At 48.1% G+C, this 18,201-nt stretch overlaps 1 protein-coding gene across 4 annotated transcripts in view; it reads right to left on the reverse strand.

Moving 5' to 3' along the window:
* The window catches only part of DGCR8 (DGCR8 microprocessor complex subunit), a 34,338-nt gene extending 19,408 nt beyond the window's left edge, over window positions 1–14,930 (reverse strand). The window contains exons 1-5 of one of the 4 annotated variants that reach the window (XM_036761941.1): window positions 14,735–14,930; window positions 4,996–5,985; window positions 4,308–4,467; window positions 1,980–2,122; window positions 1,453–1,735 (exon numbers count right to left, since the gene is read on the reverse strand). In XM_036761941.1, the coding sequence (XP_036617836.1) occupies window positions 1,453–1,735; window positions 1,980–2,122; window positions 4,308–4,467; window positions 4,996–5,715 (1,306 nt within the window). In that variant the 5' untranslated portion in view covers window positions 5,716–5,985; window positions 14,735–14,930. Of the gene's footprint in view, window positions 1–1,452; window positions 1,736–1,979; window positions 2,123–4,307; window positions 4,468–4,995; window positions 6,023–14,734 lie in introns of those variants that run through there. The other 3 variants (XM_036761964.1, XM_036761957.1, XM_036761948.1) reach the window with 3 other exon arrangements.
* Window positions 14,931–18,201: the final 3,271 nt, after the last annotated feature.

Here is an 18,201-nt window from a genome sequence, read left to right on the forward strand (position 1 = left end):
TTTTCTTCTATTATTTCATGGATGCCTACAATCAGCAGGATGGTCTTCAAAAAGTTCACCCACCTCCTGTTGCCAGGACCACACTCAACACCTTGCCATAATGGTAGAGTTGACTTCTGTTGGCACCACATTTGAGAATCCAGAATCACCCTTACATCAGAATGAGAGTCCCTCCCTGGAGGGACAACGATCTTATTCCAATCAACAGTCTGACACTTTCAAGTGATAGGTGACATAGTAAATAAAGAGTGCAAAGATCACTGGCCATGAAGCCTCTGACATTTGCTTGTAACCTTGGCATCCACAAAACCTCTACTCAACTTAGAGGTTTATGAAGGAAGCTTTTTGTAAACTCCACAGCCCTAGAGAAATATGACTTACACCCACCACATCAGCTCCTAACGGTTAATAGGCTGCCCATAAGCTTAATTCTCCTCTCACTATCCTTGCTCCATCTAACTGTGGGTATGTGTACTCCAAGGCCCTCTCTGAGGGCTTCTCCCTCATGGATGCTACCGTGTCTCAGTACAATCCCAGTCTTGCATCATTAGCTGTCTGTTGGGCACCACTCCCCCAGAGATCCAGTAGGCATCTCAAGCTTACCATGGTCCAAAACAGGACTCCTTTCCCTGCCAAACAAATCCCTCCTCCTGTATTCCCAATTTCTGGCAAGGGTACCAAGATCCTTCCAAGTCACCCACCCAGGTATACAATCTTGAAGCTTTCAACTCTCCTAATCCCATTACTAAAAAAAAGTTTTTGGATATAAAAATAAAAATGAATGCATTCTTTTTCCAAATATATCATACCCCTCTCCCCTAACCTACCAGCTTTTCCTTGTAATAAAAGAATAAAAGAGGTAGGAAGAAAAAGCAATCTGACAAAACTCATCTAGTTACCAAATCTTAGTTGCAACACCTCTTACCTACACTCCCTACCAAGAGACAAGCCCTCATCATCTCTCCTAGACTGCTGCTGCTTTTCATTGTTAATGAAGACTGTTCCCTTGCTCTGATCTCTCTCTTTTCCACTCTGTTCTCTATATAGTTGAAATTCTTTTCCTAAAGTATTGTATAAATCATACCATATTGCCCCACTTGCTCACTATCACTTCTAGGCTCAAACACAAACTCCTTCAATACTCAACTCCAGCCCACCTTCCTAGGATTATGTCACATTATTCCCCTCCCAGCCCAGGGTGCTTACTCTTCCCCACCCAGGTCGTTTCTGGTGCAGCCTTCATGATACAGCCTTCATCTGGGTAACTCTGCCCTTCCTATCTGGCCTTTTCAAAACCTCACCTCAGTGAAGGCTGCCACTTGGCCCACCCCTCCCCACAAATAACTTTGTATCAACATCTGTGGACTTGCAGCTTCCCTTTCCTCTCTTTCTAAGCCCAGCACTTAGCACAGTGCCTTGAAGAAAGCAGGCCCTTATTAATGCAAGACTTACCAACAGATTCATCTTTACACACTTCCACTTTGGCCTTAACTTGGCCTAATGCTCCTTGGGCTGTGTCTCCCCCTAGAGGTTCTTTCTCATCGAGGGACCCAGAGTCCACTGCTGTGGAGTCTGGCTCCTCAGTCTGGCTGTCCAGCTCAGAAGCCTTCTCCATGGACTTCATTGGGGAGGCATCCCCAATGGGGGTGATGTCATTGCTGAGTTCTCTCTCCTCATTGTCCTTCATTTTCTTATAATGTAGACAAGGAATGCTGCTCAGGGGAGGATCATGTTTCTGGACAGACAGTAAAAGAGCGATGCTTCATGAATTCCAGCACATAACCTGCAGAAGTTGAGTTCTGAAAATCTGATTTCTCTTACTGGACTCTGGTTAGCTATAAATGAAAATTTTCCAAGACATGCAATTCTAAGTATGAGCATTTACAGATCTCACTTCCAAAACTAAGCAAGATGATTTAAGTCTTTCTAAACAGTTCAAAGTAAATTCTTACATTACCAATGACCAATGAACCCCCTACCCTTATGCTTCCTGTTCCTAAGAAGTATGGTCTGGACCAGGTAACAACTCTAGATTCTCTATGCAGATAGACAGGAATTCCAGAGTTATGGAATGTCATGATCCATCCATCAGGTAACGGTTCTGTAGGCGGGCGGCCACGGCCTTTATAAAAAGACAAGAAAATCCTGGAATTACTCGAAGCCTTATCTTTTTAAGAAAATGTTCATTTAATTAAATCTGATAAAAAGAACTTTAAAATTTTTGTATAGAGACTCAACAAAAATATCCACCCCCCTCCGTTACCAAACCTATACCTATTGATTTTGACAACAGGTCTTCCTGTTCTGAGCGCCCTGTTTACAAAGTGTTCACCTGACAAACCAGTGAGGATAAGTGACCCAAGCATCACTCTCTTCATTGACAGGCATAAACTGAGGCCATATAGCTAGCATCTAGCAAAGAACTGGAACTCTTCTGACTACAATCTCAGCATTCTTTTGGTTTGCCCTGTAGCCCTTAGCCAGAGGTGTCAGAATCACAGCCAGGCCCCCATCTTCAGGCAAAACTCCAACCACATTAAAATGTAATTGGGAATTGTTTAACACCGCTGCTCTAAACCATAATGTTTTTCATTCAAATGTTTCTGCTATTAACACACACTTTATCCTCAAAGTTAGGATGAAGGGCAGTATTTTACTGATAATACTTTTTCCTGATCTTACAATTTTGAAAATCATCTCAATTTACTGATTTATAAAGACCAATTTAGGATAAAAAAAAAATGCCTACTTTCATGGACAATCAAAAATAAAGTGCTAACCAAATCCCTCCCAATAGCTTTCTGTATAAGGACCAGGAGTAGAAGAGGTTCCTAGGAAAAGCATGAACCAGGTCAAGGTTTCCCTAAAACTTGCTGCTTGTAGGGGCAGGCAGGGGAATCTGTGATTTCCTTAGTGCAAATACCCCTTTTACTTACTACACAGATGGCATCCCTCCACACCTCTGGAGACAGCTGAATGAGTTGCTGTAATCACTTAAAATTCATCACTTAGGTTTTCAGGCCCTAATATAAAATCTGGACACCAAAGCTAAGCCTTTCCAGATGGGCCAGAGTTCCACTGGCATAGCAAAGGATATGAACGGAAGCACAGAAAATATCTAAAACCTCCTAAGAAAGCTTCAGTTAAAGTGCCATTCTGATGATCTTTGTCACTAGGACAATAACTGTGGGAAGAAAAGCCCACTGCACTGAATGGAGGCTCACTGTAACGCAGGCCCAAGAACCACACCTGCAGCTATCTGCAACAACTAAGCTGTCATTCCTGCATGCTTACATCACACGTAGTCATTTGGGTCAAGAAGATATGGATGTGCTTCCAAAATGAGGTTAGGAAGTCTAGGATCTGGTAAGCAAGAGAGACTTTAAGGATCACCTGCCTTACTGTAAAAGGCCAATAAGGGAAAGGGTCTTGCTTTCAAGTACAAACCCTAATTGGGGCCAAAGGACAAGACAAGAGACACTTTTAGCTAGCCTGGTATCCCCTGATGACTCCAGTGACCATGAGAACCTCTGTGCAGATCAGGCAGCTAACACTGAGGTCATATGCTAAATCAGAGGCAGGTCTAGAACCCTAAGATCCATGGGCAGGATTCACCTCTCACTCCAGCTGGCCTTTCAGTCCACCCCCACACCCATCAGCTGACAGCCCATACAACTGCATCCTCCCTAGCTTTAACTTCCTTTCAGGGAATGAATGTGAGGAACCTTTTTTTCTGGACCCATTTTCCATCTGTGGGCTGCAATTCAGACTTTGGTAGCTGCTCTCAAGACCTCATAAAAGCAATGGCCAAGAGTATTTAACGAGCCTGTTTGCTATGAGTCAGCATCCCAGTTAGAGGAAAAAGTGCCTTGTTTCTTTAAGGACCTTTAAGGAGCCTCCAACAGCTCCCCAAGGGTGGAGTTTATTCTCCTAAATAAGGAGGCTAGATTGCCTCAAGTCCATCTCTGCACTGTAGGGCATAATGGAAAAAAGCACAAAGCCATGCTCCAATCTTTCTCCTGCTACGACCTGTTTAATGTTCTTCTTGGCATTCTGTTTCCTCACCTATAAAATGAGTTGGACTAGCTGGACTTTGAGGCCCATCAACGTTCAGTCTTGGAGCCTGTGATCCTCCTTCCAACCTAGCTGGAGCACCATTTTGGAAATAAAAGTCTTCTTGGTCTAATGTGACTAAACATAGTAAAAGCACACCGTAAACACGACCCCATGAATATTTCTAATTACAACCAATTTAGTACTCTCTGCTACCTTCAGAAGAGAGATTTTCAACCTAAGAAACAGCTTACTTTTAAGGACAGTCTTTATTTTGGTCATCATTGGCTGCACAGTCGTTTCTCCATCAGACAGGTGATCGCTCTCCCCTCCATATTTCTCTTCGATTTTCCTCTTTTTGGGGGCACAAAGACCCTCTTCTAGGAGCGCATCCACATCATTGTCAAAATCATCCTGCAAAACACTCTATCAATCAGAGACATTCTATCCCAGAGCTATCATCTCCCCAAGAACAGATACTATTGACTATTCCGTTGGCAAATGTAACATCACTCTTAAAAGACCATAGCAAAATGAGAGAAAAATAAACGGGTAGTTTTCAAATATGGTCACTGGATCTCCATTTAATGGTTCAAGATCATCTGAAAAACAAACTGAATGAAATCTCTCACTATACACTTAAGCCACAAATTGGTTAAACACACCACAGATGCACAGTCCACAGCAGCACCTTCTGAAACAGTTATTTGTCTAAACTGGCCCAAGAAAGAAAAATTATTAGTGACAACTTTTTCTAAGAGTTTTGATAAAACTTTAATCCTTCCTCCAGTTTTCTTTTACCAAAATGAAATCATTCCATCATGCAGAGTAGGGAAAATGTGATTGCCTGCCTCTGCAGCATTGGCTTCTGAAAGGTAACTACAAACCCTAAATGATTTTTTTCCATATATCTCTAATAGCCAGAAAAGTAATTAGACATACCTCATAGGAGAAATTCAAGGTGTCTTCATCCACTTTATCTCGTTGAGAAATTGCTTTAGCTGTGAACCCTCCTGTTTCTTCCTCTATTTCCATATTGTCAGTAAAATCTTCTAACTCATCCAGCACTGCATACTCCACTCTCTTTTCCTGATCAATCTCATTTTCCTCATCCCTCTTGTCTACACTTTCACCCACTACTCCTACTATGTTCCCATGACTACCATCAAAAGGACACACATGAAAATCTCCTTTGACATCATTTATACTAAAAGCTGCCTCGGCCTTATCATCTGGCTCAGCTCCAGTATAGAGAACCTTTCTGTCTTTGCTTTTGCAGCTTTCTGTAAAGCTTACGCTAATCTTGACATCCTTAAGCAACCTAAGATCAGGGATGAATTTTCGAACTAAAGGGGCATGACGAGCTGTTCTTGGGCTTAAGTCGCAGTTGTCTGGGTCTATGCAGAGGCGGCTTTTGTAGGGAGCAGATCCTTTGGTGAGAAGCTGGGGTCCGAAGTGGGTGTACATGTCCCCAGCGGGGGTATCTGACTGTCCAGCACCACCAGAGCCAACGTCCATTACGTCTGCGTCACTGGACGTTTGCAGGGGAGGTGGTGGAGGCTCTTCGCTAGGAGGCAGTGGCGGGAGATAAAGGTGGTTCTCCACAATCAATTCTCTTGTCAACTCTTGTTGGAGAGGAGCTATGCTTTCCAATGTCTCCATATCTTAAATACTCTTAAAATGACCACTTTAAAAGAACAAAAACTTAAGTTATACCAATCTATTCTCCTAACATGCAAAAATCCATCAAGTGAGTCAATGGCAACACTGATGACTTAGCTAAGCTGACTACATTGTTCTTTTCATTAATGTAGACAGCTTTTAGAATCACTGTCTCAATTATTGGAAATCACAATGCATTCAGCTTAAACAGCTGAAGACTTAGGTGGAGGTAGCCGGTCTTCAGTCCTTAAGTTCCTTTCTTCTTTCAACCTGCAAAGAAATTGTTAAAAAATGTCACCAATTTGCTGAAATAGTTAACAAAAGGAATGCCACACAACCAACAATTGCAATAGGTACTTGCTGTTTGCCGATGACAAAGGATTTGTGTTTTAACCTCTTCCCTGTCCGAGCTGTTCTCTTAAGAAGCCTATTCGCACCTTCTAACACTCTTCTGGGCACATGGACACGCTCACAGCATTTGGTGTTAGTTCAGTATTTTTAGAAAGCCCTCCCTCTTCTTTCTCCAGAACACAGATTACAGCCAAAGTCCAAAGTTATAATGACTTTGTTTCTTACTCACAAGGCACAGAATTGATTTATACTACGCTGGTTCTAGGACGCCTTGGAATACTTTAGAGAAGGAAAGAGAAAATATGTCATTAAAATGTTCCCGGAGCTTAATGCAGATATCAGCAGAAAGTCTCAAGTCATAGTTCACAGAAGTCATACTTCACATTTCCCTGGGATAACAGTACAAAACAACTGGGGGGGGGGGGTGTGGTTAAAATTCATTCTTTCCAGGTTAAGACAAATTTTGGACTCATATCATTGATAAGCCAAGTCAAGCCTTTGGTTTAAGTAATGCACACTGACTCTTTCCTAGGTCAGCAGGATGGCACCCGGAAGACTTAAAAATGAGCACACTTATCATTTCATTCATGACTGCATTGGTCCCTGGCATTTAATCCCTCTTAAACTACAACTCAATTGACTATGTGTCTATCGTTCGTCTCCCAGGCCGGACCTCAAGCTTGAAGGCAGGAGTGAACATACGCTACACTGCCAAAATGAGCTCTCTCCCCTGCGCACAGAAAAAGAGCCGTAAGCCCACACCAAACTCAGATTTTATACAAGCCAGAGTTTGGACTCACATCTGGATCATTACAGAAGCCTTCATACTGCCCACCAATGCCTAGCAAGGAGGTGGTCTGCGGCAGCCACTAAATAAATGTGTTCAACTTGAGAGAACTGTGAGAGAATCTGACACTTATGAAGGAGCCCTTCTCGAAAGAGTTACAAACAGGAATAAGGAATGAGTTTGTTGGCTTCCCCACTTAAGGGGGAACCCCTCAAGAGCAGGGAGCACACCTTCTGTGTTTCCCCACTGTTCGTATCACTGTGCTCAGCAAAAGCATGGAGCAGCCAAACAAGGATGTGCCTCATTTGGGTGGCACTCTCCTCTAGAGCCAACCAGAGGTGAAATATTGCTGCCCCAGCCCCATTCTCTCACTCAGTTTCCAATGAACTTGGGGTACAGTCTATGGCCACAGCATTTCAAGTACCTACTATATGCCGGGCACTGGGATACAAATAGGCCTCTGCCCTCAAAGGGCTTTCATGGGCAGGACAGATGTGAACCCACATAAATACAGCATATGTACAAAGTACGTGCAAGGTAACGGGGGGAGGAACAGACTGGGAGAGAATAAGGAAAGGTCTCCTGTAGGATGCGGTACTTCAGTGTCAGCTGAGTTTGCAAGGAAGCCAGAGGTTCTAAGAGAAGGAGCTGAGGAGGCAGCCCATTCCAGGCCCAGAACATCATGTGTAAGGAACAACAAGGTGGGCTCCACCTTGTGCATGCAGGGAAGTGATAAGCCTGGAAAGGCGGGCTCAAACTAGCCTGTAAATGGCTATGCATGCCAAATAGGAGTTTATTTTTCATTCTAGAGGCTAGGGGAAGTTACAAGCAGAGTGACATCGACAGGTACTTTAGGAAAGCCCTTTGGCAGTGGGTGTGAAGGGAGGATAGACAGGGCAGGAAGGCATGAACAAGCGTGCTAGGAGGTAGAATCAATAAGAATTGGCTACTGACTGGATTGATGGGGAAAAGGAAAAAGGAGTTCAGAATAAGCCTGAGCTTGGAATGAATGCAGCAAGTCAGTACAAAGTGCTACCCTGCTCTCAAGGGGCTCACTAATTTAGGGAGGCCACAGGCTTCAGCTCCAAGTCAGAGGGCAAGGCCCAGCAGTCCTGAGGGAGCATCTCCACTGAGAAAGCTGGATCCACTCCTGGTTGTCACTCCATTCCTGCGCCAGGCCCAAGAACCTTCTTTCCTAGCTCAATCGTCAGTCCTGGCGGGTGCGGAGGAGGCAGGCAGTGGCACCTTCCAGGATGCATCTCCACAGGTGCTGCTGCTTCCCAGAGGGTGGCTCTAGGAGCTATCCTGGGATTCCCAGGTTCCTAGGCTACCTCCAGTACAGAGTCTACAGAAATATGGAAGTTCAGAAGAGGAGTGAGTTTGGACAGATAATGAATTTTGTTTTAGAGACGGTCAGTAGGAGATGCCTTCAGTCATCCAGAGGGAAATGCCCAATAGGCAAATGGTGATTTGAGGCTGGATCTCAGTAGAGGCCCAGGAGCTAGGTCTACAAATCTAAGGGCCATGGTAAAGAGATAGATGAATCCATGGGAGGTGATGAGGTCACCAAGCCAAAAAGCATAAAAAGAGAAAAGGGCTAGGAGAGAACTTTGGGGGATACTCATACTTAGGAATACAACAAGATAGGGGCAGGCTCATGAAAACCCAGCAGTATCCAGAAAAAATAGGTAGTCAAGAGAAAAAGGATGCCAATGAAAATAAGCCATTCGATTCCAACTTTAAATCCATGATTCCTCTGCAGTGGCTGTTAAGACATCACAGGTAACTTTGGAAAAACCAGTTTCATGTGAGTGATCAGATGGTAAGCCACACCGCCAAGAACTGAGGGAGAGAAGTACAAGGAGGCAAGGCTAGGAATCTGGATAAGACAAGGGATAGAAGAGCAGGGTCAAGGAAGCCTGGGTAACTGACAGCCTCATAACCCATACCTAATGAGCCAGGACAAACCATGATAGGAAAGTGGCCCTGGGTTCTTCAAGCCTATCCTGCAAGCAGACACTGGCAGGTCCTATCAACCTGGAGAGGCTTCAAATAGAGACCAGAAAGAGACTGGAACAAAGTAAACTAATTGAAAGGATTGCCTTTTATGTTTAAAAAAAAATTGAGTAACAATAACCTCATTTTGCTGTGATCTGCAATCAGTGATGGTTCTCAGATCTACCTATTCAGTCCTAACCCTGAGAGTTCCACCTCCAAAATGCCTAAAGATTGTCTCAAGGTGGATATCTACAAACGTCTAAAACTCAACTCCTCAAAAAGCCCATCTCCATTAGATGTTCACTATAGTCTGGATTTACCCAAAACTGCTCTATCCCAAGCTCCTGACCAGTTCACTGGTAATCACCCTCTTCTCCTTGATACTCTCTGCTCTCTCGAGGTTTCCATTTCACCACACCTTCCTGGTTCTATTCCCACCTCAAGGACTACTCTTCCCAAGTCTCCTCTGCTGCACTTTCATCCAGGTCTCGCCCTTAGCACCGTGAGTGTCCTCCAAGGCTTGGTCTTGGGCCCTATTGTGTTCTCCCTCTAGATTATCACTTGGTGATCTCATCAACTTCCACGGATTTAGTTATCTTGACGCTGGTGATTCTCAAAACTGACCTGTCCAGGCCTAATCTCCTTCCTGACCTCCTGACTCCTACCTCCAACTGCCTTTTGGCCATTTCAAATTGGAGGTCCTATAGACTCCTTAAACTTGTCAAGTCCCAAACTAGACTGACTTCATCTTTCCTCCCAAACCTTCCCCTCTTCCTAACTTCTCCCTTACTCCTCAGGATAATCCTAGCCAACATCCTCCCCATGACCTGGGTTTGTAATCCAGGGATTAGGTGTCATCCTGGAATCCTCAAGCTCTCTCACCCCTAATCTCTAATCTATTGTCAAAGCCTGTTGATTTCACCTTCCCAACATCAGTTGAATATGCCCCCTTCTTTCCTCTGGCACTGCCCCCACCCTGGTGCAGGCCTTTACCTCATGCCTAGACTACTGCAGTAGCTGCAGGGCGTGTGCCTGCCATGATTCTCTCAGCTGTCAAAAGACTGGCTCCCTACCACCTCCAGAATCTCCCTCTGTGGCGTTCCGAGTGGCCCTCTCCCACCTTTCCAGTCCTCTGACAGTGATCCTGGCCTCCTGGCATCACTGGCCATCCTCCGAACCTCAACTAAAATCTCATCTTCTCTGAGAACCCTTTCCCAGTGCCCTTTAATCCTAGGGCCTTCCCTCTGCGGATTTCCTCCAATCCTGTCTGGCGCTTGTGTCCATGGTTGTCTGAATGTTGCCTCCTCCATTGGGCTGGGAGATCCACGGGTGTCTGCTGCTTTCTTTGTATCTCCAGGGCTTAGCACAGTTTCTGGAACACAGGTATATTATTTTCCTAAGTGTTGCCTATGTGTTCAATGGGTTTCAAATCAGGTGAGTTTCCAGGCCAATGAAACACATGTCTCTATCTCCTGGATAAATTTCTTAAGCAGGCAGCTGGGTGGCACAGGACATAGCACTGGGCCTGGAGTCTGGAAGACCAGAGTTCAAATCCAGCCATATTACCCACATGACCCAGGGCAAGTCCCTTAACCTGTCTGTTTCAGTCTCCTCTTCTGTAAAATGGGGTTCATAAGAGTACTGAGGATCAAATGAAATAATATTTGTAAAAATGCTTAGCATGGTTCCTGGAACACAGTAAGTACTACAGAAGTGTAACACATGGCTTGGTTCCAGGTCATGTTGAAATTGTTCCATCTCTTTCAGAATATCCTGGATACGCTCTGCTTCTCGGGAATTACACGGACGTATTTCTTTGAGGTCATCATTCCTTTCATGGGGACGAGATCTCTAGGCTTCCTGGGAGCCTAAAGATTACTAGATCTTACAATCCCACCTGGACTTCTTTTGACAAAGGTTTCTGGTACGACCCTGAATGAAAAAATGAGTTTTATCACAATGAAAATTACTCTTTTTCCAGTTATTGGTCAACTACCTTTTTTCTAGTCATCAGTACTCCAGTCTTCGTATTGTCTTTCCTAAGACAAACATTTCTTTCCCTTGGTTAGCAGTTATTTACACTGGTCTTCCTGATGTTCTTCCAACTTCAAGAAACCTATGCCACAGCCACACTGCAGAGACGCTTATACATATAGATACATATACATATACACATCCATCCCAGTCCCTAGAAAGGTCCTTCACCGGTTTTCCGAGAATCAGGTTGTTTTACAACAACGTCAGTTTTTAGCACTCTTTGTTTTCAACTGTGCTAGGTGAATGATTCTGGTAATGTTTGCCTTCCCCCCACCAACAGCTGCTGTGATATCTCTTACAGTCATAGAAGTGTGCTCTGAGAGCTGTAACTGCTGCATGTTTCCAGAGTAACAGCCTTTCTTTAAAACCACAGAATTAAAAACACAAGAGGAATGAAAAACATGTGTATGGCAAGAAATACAGCACTCAACTGACAGAGAACTCACTCAGAGTGGGAAACCAGCTCGATCCAGTTTCATCTGATCAAGAACAGCCTTTCTGAATCAGCTCAGTGTCAGGAGAAGCAGTGGCAAGCTCATTGCTGACACAAAGTGAAGCCCTCAACATTACTGCTTGCAAGTAATTCCCGACCCACCGAAAGTATGTGTGGGAGAAGCTTATTGCCAGGTTAGCTATCAGGCAGGCAATGATTGCTGTTTTCCCCATGGGCAACTCAAAAAGATTATTTCAGGGGCTGCAATTCTGTATCAGCACACAGATCTTTTCCAAGTGAGATGTGAATCAAGCAAAAGAGTTTTGAATTACGTGAATCCCCTACCTGGGCCAAATGACAAATTTGTGAAAGCTGCACCTCATTAGCACCAAAGTGAGATTTAGATTAACATAAACCCCACATACAAAATACCCCCATTCACATTAGTAATTTGGAATGTTACTCTAAATGAGAAACACCTTTCCAAAGATTTCCCACAGATGAACAGATCAGGCTCCCCTCCTTTATAGCCTCTGCCATTCTCTTCAATAACCACATATCATCTTCTCTAAGCCTAGCAATACAAACTGCAAGACTCAATAATTTAGCCAACACGTAACCTTTTGCAAAGCCATATCACTACAGATATAAGGAAGACTAGCTTATATACATATCGGTCACTACCCAATACAGAGAGGTATCTATGTAGAAATGGCCATTCCAAATCAAGCAGCAGCTTAACACAAATGCCAAATGCCACAAACATCAAACCTATGTTTTGGTGACTTTAAAATTATATTTTACTAGGGTCTCACAGAGGTAAAGGATCTTTTTATCCTGCTTAGCCTATGTCAGAACCAATGATCCCAGCAGGCCTTCCCTAATTTAGACAGACACAGCTTTCATTAAAGGAGCTCAGGGAAAAAAAAAAGGGCTTTATTTCTTTTGTAGAAGTTGGAAATGACACAAGATTTGGTGCTAAAACCCTGATCCTTCACCTTATGTGCATAAAGCAGAACAAAATAATACTGGAAATTTCATTAAACAAACACAACTGGAGAAGTAGAATGTAAAAAGAACACTGGCTTTAACGATCAGGAGACAGGAGCCCTGGCCTCCCTTATCTCTTCTGCCCTTTGCGGCTGAAATCCTCCAAAAGGCCGCCTACAATAGGAGCTTCCGCTTTCTCTCCTCTAACTCCCTTCTTAACCTCCTACAATACAACTTCTAAACCTTATCATTCCACTGGAACTACTCTCTCCAAAGTTACTAATGATCTCTTAGTTGCCAAATCCAACAGCCTCTTCTCCATGACCTCTCTGCGGCCTGTGGCACTGCTGATCATTCTGATACTCTCTTCTCTCTAGGTTTTTGGGATACCCCTCTCTCCTAGTTCTCCTCCTAAGTATCTGAACACACTTCACCGTCTCATGCCTTCTAAGCACAGGCATCCCCAGGGTTCTGTCCTGGACCCTCTCTCTTCCACTTCAGTGGGTGATCTTGTGAACTCCCATGGATTTAAGTACCATCTCTATGCTGAGGATTCTCAAGTCTGCCTATCTTGCCGACCCCCAATCTCACATCTCCATCATCCTTCCACTCCCTCAGGCTCCCAAATCTAGGAGGCATCCTGAATTCTTCTGCAGCTTACTCCAATATCCAGCACGGAGCCAAGGCCTGTCAATTTCACTTTTGTAACATCCCCCCTAATGTGCCTCTTCTCTCCTCTAACGCCAATACAGACATCACCTCATCTCCGGACCACCGCAACAGCTGCTGTTAGCCTGGCTGCCTCGACTTTCTCCCTAGTCCAGTCTGTCCTCCATTCAGTGACCTCCTCAAAGTGCCACCACTTCCTGGCTGTGTAACCACGGGCAAGTGCCTTCACGTGAATCCCAAGTCTTCTAAAATACGGAGCTGATGGGCGCACAGCACATTTCACGGGGCTGTTATGGGGAAAGTGTTCAAGTATCTCCTTTTGTTACCTAGCCTACCATCTTACAGATGAGGACACGGAGGCATGAGGAGGCTGCTTGCTCACTCCATTGCCAAGCGGAATAAGGAGGGCAGAATGGAGGCATCCAGACTCCCAGGACCCTGGTCTTAGGCGACGTGGAAAGAGAATAAAATAAAGAGAATGACAGAGGCTGAAGAAGGGCCGGATGTTCGGTCGGTCAGCCGATAAGCCTGGATTCGGAATCTATGATGCGCCAGGCACAAGGCAAAGAGCTGGGGGCCGGCGCCAGACCCGGAGGAGCCGGCGATCTAAGGGAGAGAGGACCCGAGAGGAGCCCAGGGCGAACAAAAGGCAGGCAGAGACGGATAGGAGATAGTCTGGAGCACCAAGTGGGACTTCAGCCCGGACTGGAGCTAGCCCGGGGGGAGATCAAGGTAGTCTCGGGGAATCACTAGTGTCCGGGCAGAGAAGCCCCCGCAGGACCCCGGGTCCCCCTCGTTTTCACAGATGATAGTTTGATCAGCAGGGAACGAGGGGGCCGGACGTTCCCCGTCTCTCCCCGCTCACTCCCGCCGGCCCGTCTGGGCCGGGCTGGCACCGGGACCCGATCGGGCTCCGCCCGGCCTCCGCACAGTTTGGGTCACGGAACCTTCCGGCCGTGCCCAAGCCCGGCCTCTCCGCCGCAACTTCCTAACTTCGGGGGGCTGAGGGAAGACAAAGGTGCCGGGCCGGTCTGGACCTCCGGAACCCCGGCTCGCGGCGGCGACCCCCACCCGCCCCGGCCCGGGGAGCCTCCCGCCCACCCGGAGGCCACGCTGGAAACGGGCCGGAGAAATTAATTTAAATTCAAATCAATTCACCGGACACTTATTAAGTCTGTCCTGGCGAAGAAAGGGAAGGGAGGAGGGGAGAAGGGGGAATGCGGGAGGGGGGAGGGGTAGCGGAGGCTGGCGGGGAGGGGGTGCCGATGGGGGCAGCAGAGAGGAAAGGGGAGGGTCAGGAAGGCAGGCCGGAGAGGGAGGGGGGAGATGGGGGCAGGACTGGGGGGGCGATGGGGAGGGAGGGACGATGGGGGCAGGGCACAGAGGGGAGGGAGCACGCTCGGGGGAGGGGGTGACGGGAGCAGGACGGAAGGGGGAGACGGTTCTGGGGGGAAGAAGAGGGAATCCGAACCCGGGCAGGGGAAGGAAGTTGGGGGGCCCACAAAGGAAACCCTAGGCGGGTCGGAGTTCCCCCCACCCCCCGCGGAGCCACCATTCATTGGCCCCGGGCTCCCGCAGTGGGGGAGGGGCGCGGGCCCCGGGCCGCGGCCACCCTGTCCCCCTCTTTCTCTCCCTCCCCATCCCGGAGCGCGCGGCCCCCCCCTCCCGGCCCCCCCTCAGTTCCCCTCGCGCTCGCGCTCCCGCCCCTCCCCGCCCCGTCCTCGGGCTCCGCTCCCGCCGCTCCCACCGCCCACCTGAGCGTAAGCCGCTCCGCTCCCGCTGACGCCGCGGCCTCGCTCCTTCCGTTCGTCAGCCCGCCCGTCAGTCCGTCGTTCCCTCCGGCCGCCCGCCCGCCCGTCAGTCCGTCCGTCCGTCCGTCAGGGAACGCGGGGCACGAGCGCCGCCGCCGCCATCTTTAAACCGCCAGCCAGGCTGAGGCGGAGCGCGCTCGAACCTCCGGGGAGACGCACCGGGCCCCCAGGGCCGAGCCCGCCAATAGCAAGCCGCCGTCGCGCGCCGCCGCTCCTCATTGGTCTCTTCGGAGACGTGGCAGGCCACGTAGCCAATGGGACCGTGGGGGAGCCGGGCGCGGGTTTGCTGCAGAGGGGACGGGGCCGGTGCTGGAGAGGGGTGGGGCTGGTGGACCGTTGGGCGGGAGGAGGAGGAGGAGTTAGGGAGAAGGAGAGAAAGGGAGGGGGAGGGAGGAGGACGCGTGGAGGAGGAGGGGGATGGGCGGAAAAGATGGGAGAAAGGAAAAAAGGGGGGAAAGGGAGAAAGACAAAGAAGAAAGGCGAAGCATGAGAAGAATAGAAAGAAGGTAAAGAAGCCGCCGAGTGGGGGAGAGGGAGGGAAGGAAGACCAGTGGCTTTGGAGTCAAGAGGACCTGAGTTCAAATCCTACCTCTAACACTTTCTGGGTGACCCTGGCCAAGTCACTTGACCCCTCTGGGCCTCAGTTTCCTCTTCTGTAAAATGAAGGTCCCTTCCATCTCAAAGCCAATGACTGATGGCTCCTGCCTCTCCCAGACATTAGCTGGGTCACCCCGGACAAGTTCATTTAACCCGTCTGCCTCAGTTTCCTTAACTGTAAAATGGGGATAACAGCCCCAACTTTGCAGGGCTGCTGTGAGGACCCTATGAGCACAGTGCCAGGCACACAGCAGGTGCTTAAAGGCTCCTTCCCTTCCCGTTCTGTGCCCGTCCCACCCAGCATCACCCCAAAGCACTAAGTCACTTCCAGGCTGGGGGACGTGGGGAGGTCCCTGGCTCCCAGAAAAAGAGCTGGGAGGAGGGGAGAGGGGGAAGGACCGATGGACAGAGGAAAAAAGAAGGGAAGAGGGAGGAGAATGGAAGCAGGCAAGGAGGCCGGTAATCCATAGACTCCTGAAGTCAGAGACCCTGAGTTCGAATCTTCCCTTTGGCCTTCGGGTAGCTGAGTGACCTTGGGCAAGTCCCTTGCTTTCCATTCCCAGATGGTCTCTCTGGTGACCCTCGGCTCCCTCTATAATGCTGCAGCTTCATGGTTTCTCAAGGCCTCGAGCCTCTCTCAACTAACACCCTGCGGTTTCCATCCCGGTTTCATAGGTGGGGAAGCTGAGTCTAGACACAGGCTGTGACTGGAGCCCTGTTTATTTTGAGCTAGGAAACCTCCCTGTCCTCACTCCCCACTCTCCTCTCTCCTTCCTCCCACCCCATTCCCCTCTCCTCCATCCCCCTTTCCTTCCCTCCCCATGAACAAATAGGCGTCCGTAGCTAGAACTCGGGGTCCTGGTGGATGGGGGCAGAGGCCTCTCCGCCGCACCGTGACCCTGGTCAAGTCACGGCCCTTCTAAAACCAAAGTTTTCTCTATGGAGTGAGGATTAATAATCCTCTTACCGCCTCCATCGGAGGAAAGAGGAAAGCGGATGACGTGCTGCCTCGAGATATTGTTCCTGCCATCTCCAAGAAGCCCGAGAGGATTCGGAAGCCTGTCAGAGTGGGAGGGGGGTGCTCAGGAGGACCAGACGACCCCCAGCCTCACCCCCTATCCTCCCAGGCAGCCCCTTGGCCCAGCCTAGTAAAGTGGACAGGGACACCCGACCCTAGCATCCCCTGGCCTTGGATCCAAGGCATGCCTTGACTTTTCTGTGAATGGGATTTAAGTGAGACACAATCGTCAGCCTCATTCTCTCCTCCAGTCACCCAACTCCAAGACCACAGCGTAGCCCGGGGATAGGGTGGATGACCTTGGGGTCTTTGATGTGTGACCAAGCTCTAAGCCCCCTTCTTGGTGTTGGAACAAATTGCTCTCATCCGCCCCTTCCTCCAGGGGAAGTCTTCATGCGCTTGAGGCAGATACCCTCCACTCTCCTATGTCTGGTGAAGCTGCGAATGCCCATTCTTCTGAAGAACACTTTTAAATGAATAAAACATAGATTTACAAAGGAAACCAAAGTTTACAGAAAATAAAGGTGTATTTTTTTCCATCTGGCTTTGTGGGTTCCCTAAAATCTGTGGATCTCAGGTTAAGAACCTGCAACCCTGGGCACACCTTCCCCATAGGATTTATGGAAGGTCATGGGAGGGACGGAAAGCGTGCTGGATTTGGAGCCAGAGAGCCTGCTGTCTTACAAGGCCTCTCTCTGGGACTCGGTTTCCTCGTCTGTAGAATCAGGTTTGCACCAGACGGCCCCTGAGGTCCCCAACAACTCCCCCTCTGGGATCCTGAGGTCCTTTGAAATCAGGCCTAGAATGTTCTGGGCACTGGTCCCTGGGCTGAACTAGGAGCTCAGACCCAGCTACAGTGGTTGATGATATGGAATCGGTTCCCTTCATCAATTCCCTATTGCAGAACCTCTGCACTGGCCTCCCTGCCTCCAGTCTCCCCCTCTCCCTCCTGCTCTTCACGTCACTTCCTGTATAAACCTCCTCTTCCTCCTCTTAACGCCTCCAGCCATCCTGTGGCTGCCTGATCTCATGTTGGTAGTATTTGTGAAACACCCTCGAGTCGTCATCTCATTGGAGCCTCACAAAACAGCCTCTGTGGACTGGAGGTTTCCTTTGTCACCATTTTTCAGGTGAGGAAAATAATGCTGAAGTGTCCTGCTTTCGGTCATGTAACTCATTAGTATCTGACCTGTGTTCTATGGGAAATCCTTCTTGGACCCCCACCTCCAAATGCTAGTACCTTCTCCCCTCAAATGATCTTTTATTTCATTCTGTATATACCTGTGTAGGAGCTTTTAGCTGGCCTCACTATCCTGGAGCCAAGCTTGCTCCATCATCTTTCAGGGTTCTAGGGTAAGTAACCCTGAGGGTTTCGTGGGTATTTCTTCTCTAGGGCCGATCGTCCCAGCCCCTACCAGATGTATTCCTTCCGCTGTTGGGTCCAAGTGACTCAATTCCATTTATGTTCAGCATAAATTAGCTTTTAGGAAGGAATATTTACTTCAAAGATAAAGTAAGGACAAAAATATTCCCGACACCTTCCCTATAGCACCTCAGTCTTTAGGGAAAATGTGCTCAAACTGAACTCAGTTCCTATCTGACATTAGCGCCACCAAGTTCACAGCGGGATGAGGCACGCTGGCAGGTGAGTCCTCCTCCTGGGTGTCGAAGGTTCCTTTTTGTTCCTATTCTGAGCTGGCCACAAAATGCAGGGGCCGGAAAGCTCAGAGCCTCGCTCTCCTGTCCTTTTGGAACTTACAGGGTCAGAGGCTCCAACCCCTTTGCCTGAAATGGA

The sequence above is a fragment of the Trichosurus vulpecula genome, chromosome 1 (genome assembly GCF_011100635.1).
Source record: "Trichosurus vulpecula isolate mTriVul1 chromosome 1, mTriVul1.pri, whole genome shotgun sequence".
Classification (NCBI taxonomy): Eukaryota; Metazoa; Chordata; class Mammalia; order Diprotodontia; family Phalangeridae; genus Trichosurus; species Trichosurus vulpecula.